At 37.1% G+C, this 5,123-nt stretch overlaps 1 protein-coding gene across 1 annotated transcript; it reads left to right on the forward strand.

Moving 5' to 3' along the window:
• The first annotated feature begins 263 nt into the window (after window positions 1-263).
• On the forward strand, window positions 264-2,811 carry lage3 (L antigen family member 3). Its single transcript, XM_008302787.1, has 3 exons — window positions 264-366; window positions 1,786-1,914; window positions 1,999-2,811. The coding sequence occupies exons 1-3, from the start codon at window positions 320-322 to the stop codon at window positions 2,111-2,113; spliced, it is 291 nt and encodes a 96-aa protein (XP_008301009.1). The 5' UTR covers window positions 264-319; the 3' UTR covers window positions 2,114-2,811.
• The last annotated feature ends 2,312 nt before the right edge of the window (window positions 2,812-5,123 follow it).

The raw sequence follows: 5,123 nt of genomic DNA on the forward strand, positions 1-5,123 counted from the left end.
CATTTTTATTTACAAATATATATAAATATACTTCTGTTGTAGTAAAAGCTGCATTTTCAGTGAGACACTGAAGAATACATTCAGAAAAAATAGATTTATTCAAAAAAGGAAGAATAAACATTTTTAAATACTTTTTTTATATTTATGAGAGTAGTTTTTCCTCATCCTGTGATTTCTGCTGTTGTTGTTGTAGTTGTTGTTGTAGTTCTTCTTTCCGCCGCAGGAGGCAGCAGCGCCTCGTCGCCGTCTGCGTTCCGCCAAACACGAAGAAGAACTTTCTTCTTCTTCTCCTTCTTCTTCGGCAGCAGCAGAAGCCGCGATGGAGACGGACGGAGAAACAAACCAGGAAAGCGGTAAACTGGAGTTGTATCCTTTAGCGTGAGCGGAGGGTTTTAACTCTGAGGTGCTTTCAGTCTGTGAAGGTTCAGAAAAAAGTCGCTGTTTGGACGTTAAATCACCAAAAACTGCAGCGAACACGAACTTCCGGTTAGCTGTTAGCCGCTATGTTGGTGCACCGCTGCTGTTTGTGTTGATGTTTAGTTTAATATTTAGTTCAGGCTTCAGTTTTAATGTCAGTGAAGCTGAAATACACGAGTTTGGCCTGTTTTCAGATTAAATGAGTTATTCTGGATAACTGGGCAGCTCTCAGGAGTTTATTCTGTCTCTGGTAACGAGTAACGAAGTACATCTGAAGTACAGGATTGAAATATTTCTACTCGAGTATTTCCACTGTATTTATTTCTTTCACTGCAGTTTTAGAGAGAAACGAGCTTTAACTCTGACAGCTGTTTGTAGTTTTGAAGCAAAAATCAATTTAGAGTCAAACAGACTCAATCATTGAAGCTAATGTCGATTATCATGAATTACACTCAGTGGCTCTTCATTAGTTATCAGATCTAAGATTTAGTTCGTGGGTCTTTGTTAGACTGAAATATTTCTTGAAATGTAATAGTAGTGACAGAAACAGTGTTTACAGCATCATCTGACATTTAGATTGTAGTCAGTTCTCTGGTGTTGTTTATGTGTTTGCTTTGTCTGATATCCATGTTTAGATTGTAATTAACAAGATAAATAGTGATTAATAATATTTCTGCTTATAGAGGCTACGTTATGCTTTTATGTTGAAATGTAAGATTCATATAGCTCCTTTTTTTAAAAATGAATAAACCCCACGCTCCACTTTTGCCCTTTAATCTTGAAATAAATAAAAAGTAAAATATCAGATCTCACCTTTATTATTAAACCACAAAGGCTACATTTATATGCTGACAAATTAAAAGTCGCAACTACTTTAGTGTTGAAAGAAGAGTTCATTTTTATTAGGTAATTAATGTCAATCAGTCCTTGGTAGTAGCTTTAAGTCAAAGTGAGACCACCTTTATTTTGAAAAAACACAAGTTACGCGACACCTTTATGTTGAAAAATCCCTTTTATTCTGAAATAAAAACTTATACTGCAACTTTATTTTAAAAATAGAAGTTGTGCTGCATTTCTACTTTGCCTTTATTTTGAAAATCAATAACAGTTACTGCACTTTTATTTTGTACGAAAAGTCACAGACCTGAAATTCACTGAAAGCCACACAGGCCTTTATTCTGAAATACATGAAACTCATGCTGCAGCTTTTATTTTGGAACGTTTCTACCACAGAGAAGAGATTTGTTTTTTATTTCCAAACTGAAGTAAATTAGTTTAAGTAAAACAGGAAGTAGTCTCTTTCTCAGACGTTCTCAGGTTCTGGTGTTTAAATGTCGGTCCAGTTTCCGGTTCCTTGACCTCCTGCAGCTCTCTGGACGTTCCCTTCCCGTCGGCCCGTGAAGCCTCCATCGCTCTGCGCTCGCTGTCGCCGGACCGCGAGCCGAGGAAAGGCGGCATCACCAAACATCTGACGGTGGCAGGAAGCACTCTGTCTGTGTGAGAACCTCTGAGCTCCTCCTTCAGCCTCTAAATGTCTCCGAGTCGGTTTGAGTGTCTCCGCTGAGCGTCTGTTCGTTTCAGGAGGTGGAGCGCCGACGAGGCTCGAATCCTGCGCGTGTCGGTGAACTCCTTCCTGGACCATCTGAAGCTCGTCCTCGAGACCATGGAGATGTTTGGGCCTCCGGTCGACCTGTGAAGCTCCACAGGAGACGTCTTCATTCATCTCCGGACTCGGGGCGACATTTGGAGGAAACTGTTTGAGGAACTCTGAGCAGCTTCAGCTCTGAACCGGATCGTTCAAGTGGAGCTGAACCCAGGTTGTTGCTCTATGGCTGGATTTTATTTAAAACCTCCTGACGCGCTTCCAAACACATTAAGAAACTTTGTTTAGAATAACTTTATGTGTCTGACGACGTTTCTCTGAAAAACGCTTCTCAAGAGTCTGTGAATATCGACGACATCGACCTAAAGTCCATAATTTAACCGTCATGTTTCCGTCAGTCACACAAACACTGTTGAACGAACTCAGCTGTTCATAAATCAGACGTTTGAGCTTCACAGTGAACAGAACATCTTTGGATCTGGACCCCGAGGGACAAAAATGTTCATAGTTTTGGTTCATTTTTCAGTCAAACTGAATCAAACTGAACTCTGATTGGATGTTTTTACGTCACATTCACGTGTTGAAACACAAAGTTAAACTGCAGGATGGTTTAGTTGCTGCTTCGCTGTCCAAGGACGGAAATAAACGAACGAGGAGGAAACTAATATGAGTATTTATAACAAATGAGAAAAAAGAAAACTGTAAAATAATGTCGACACAGAATTCATTCATTGACTGTATTTTTTGTATTTTATGTTTTCCAAATAAAAAGAAAAATCTGAGAAAATAAATTTGTTGTCAAGAATGTTTTAGAAAGTTTAAAAATCAGCAGATTTGTGACTGGAGTCTGGTGAGAAGGATGTGGAAGTAAAACCTGGAGACGTTGGAGTTTGGTTTAGAGAATATGAAGGAGTAAAATTCTTCTGATCTCTGTCTGGAGTTTGTTCAGAGGAAAGTAAAGTTAAAAACTGGAGCTTAGTTTTAAATTGTGAGTCAAACATCTACAGATTTCTGACAAGAGTTTGGTTTCAGAGATCTGAAAGTTAAAACTGTAAATGTCTGATTCTAGTTTGGCTTCAAGATTAAAGGAGGATAAAATTATTAAAACTCTGACTGGAGTCTGGTTTGAGGCAAGTGAAAGAAAAACCTGCAGGTTTCTTAATGAAAGTTTAAAGAATCAGGAATTCTAAAATAAGCAAAACTTTGACTGGAGTTTGGCAGCAAGAACTAAAAGAATGTTTCCTAAAGTTTGATGCACAAGGAAGTCTAAAATCAGCAGATTTCTGACTGGATTCTGGTGTCAAAAATATTCAAATATAAAATTATCTCTGACTGAAGTTTGGCTTCAGGAATCTTAAAATAAAAACTGTAGACATCCAGCTGGAGTTTGGGAGCAACAATTAAAGAAGTGTAAAATCAGAAAGTTTCTGAATTGAGTTTGGTGTGAACAATCTAAAACTACAATCTACGGGCTTCAGAGACAAAAATCTAAAATGGTCAGAAATGTGAATGGAGTTTGGTGTAGAAGAGGAATCCACAGAAAACGAACAAAATCAGCCTCTTTGAAAAATATGTATTTTTATTTTTAATGTATTTTGTGTGATTTGGATTTTAATAAGATAAACTGAGATTGAATAGAAGTTCAGTAACGTTAATTAAATGCGGGTCAGAGACTCTGTTAAAAGTTCTTTCAGTTCATTAATATTTCAGGAAACTTGTTAAACAGAATCACTGAGCTCCTGTCAGCTCATTCTGAATGAAGATCAAATCGTTAAATGTCAGCGTTTCCTTTCTAAATGAGATCTTTTCCTTATTTCTGGAGACACCTGATCGTCACCAGAAGCCTCCTGCAGCCGTCGGCTCCGGCCAGCAGATGGCGCTGTGCCGCTACAGCCGGTTCTGTTTCAGAAGCATCACTGAGATTAAAAGTTTCTCTGCTGACATCAGAGACGGTTTAATGAAGATCAGATCAGGCTGAAGTGACGGAACAATAACCGACGAGGCGACAGAACCGGAAATGAAGCGTCGCCGAGACTCACGCTGACGGGTTCTAATGAAGCCGTCGGCAGAACGTTCTGGTTCTGATGCTTTTAGAAACAACTTCATTCCTTCATGAGGTTTTGACTTCAGCAGACTTTAGATCGAAGGTTTTTAAAGTCGTTAACGAGATCCTGATTCTGAGATGACGAGAAAAGGTCAAAGTGGTTCCTGAACATTACGTCAGTTAAACGTTAAGAAGCTTGAGTGAAGAGATTCAGTCGTTTACTGGTGTTGCCATGGATACGGAGAGTAAACAACCATCGATCTGGTTTTAATAAGTTTAGTTTCAGGAAGTCGCGGCTCGTTAATAAACGTCACAAAAAACAACCAAACGGAGACAATAGAAAAACTAAAAACACAACAAACAAACAAACAAACAAACAAACAAACAGAACAACAAGGAAAACAAACAGAAAAACAAATAAACAAATTATAAACAACAAAAGTGTGAAATAAAAAGGCTGCAAACAAACAAACAAACAAACAAACAAACATTGAGGTGTAACAGAAAGAAAAACAAATTTCCAAATGAAAAACAAACCAAAAAGACAACAAACAGACGAAACAAGAAAAACAATCAAAGAGTAAAAAGAAAAACAATTAACAACAAAAAAGAAAAACTCAAGCAGCTAAAAACACAACAAACAACAAAAAGCTAAAAATGCAACAAACAGAACAGCAACAAAAACAAACAGCAAAAAGGCAGCAAACAACAAACAAGCAGCTACGACAAAAAAACACAAACGACAGCAAAGAAAAACAAACGAGAAACAAACAAAGACGAATAAAAAAACAGAAGTAAAAAATTTCAATGACGGAGCGACAACAAAGAAGACAAATAAAGCAACAACACAACAAACAAGCAACTAGAACAACAAAGAAAAACAGATTTAAAACAACAAACAAGCAGCAAAAAAATAAAAAGTGAAAACACAAACAGATAAAATAAATAAAAAACTTTAAAAAAAAAGAAAATCTGGTTTAAAAAGAAAAATTAAGTGAAAACAGATTTATTGATAAAATAATAATCAGCCATTAAAACAGTAAATTCCATTTTAATTAA

The sequence above is a fragment of the Stegastes partitus genome, unplaced genomic scaffold (assembly GCF_000690725.1).
Source record: "Stegastes partitus isolate 25-593 unplaced genomic scaffold, Stegastes_partitus-1.0.2 Scaffold1879, whole genome shotgun sequence".
In the NCBI taxonomy this organism is placed as follows: domain Eukaryota; kingdom Metazoa; phylum Chordata; class Actinopteri; family Pomacentridae; genus Stegastes; species Stegastes partitus.

Coding starts and splice junctions, on each gene's coding strand:
- lage3 (XM_008302787.1), top strand. CDS start 320: ATGGAGACGGACGGAGAAACAAACCAGGAAAGCGGTAAACTGGAGTT. Junction 367..1,785: donor GAAAGCGGTAAACTGGAGTT/GTATCCTTTAGC, acceptor GACCTCCTGCAG/CTCTCTGGACGTTCCCTTCC. Junction 1,915..1,998: donor GCAGGAAGCACTCTGTCTGT/GTGAGAACCTCT, acceptor TGTTCGTTTCAG/GAGGTGGAGCGCCGACGAGG.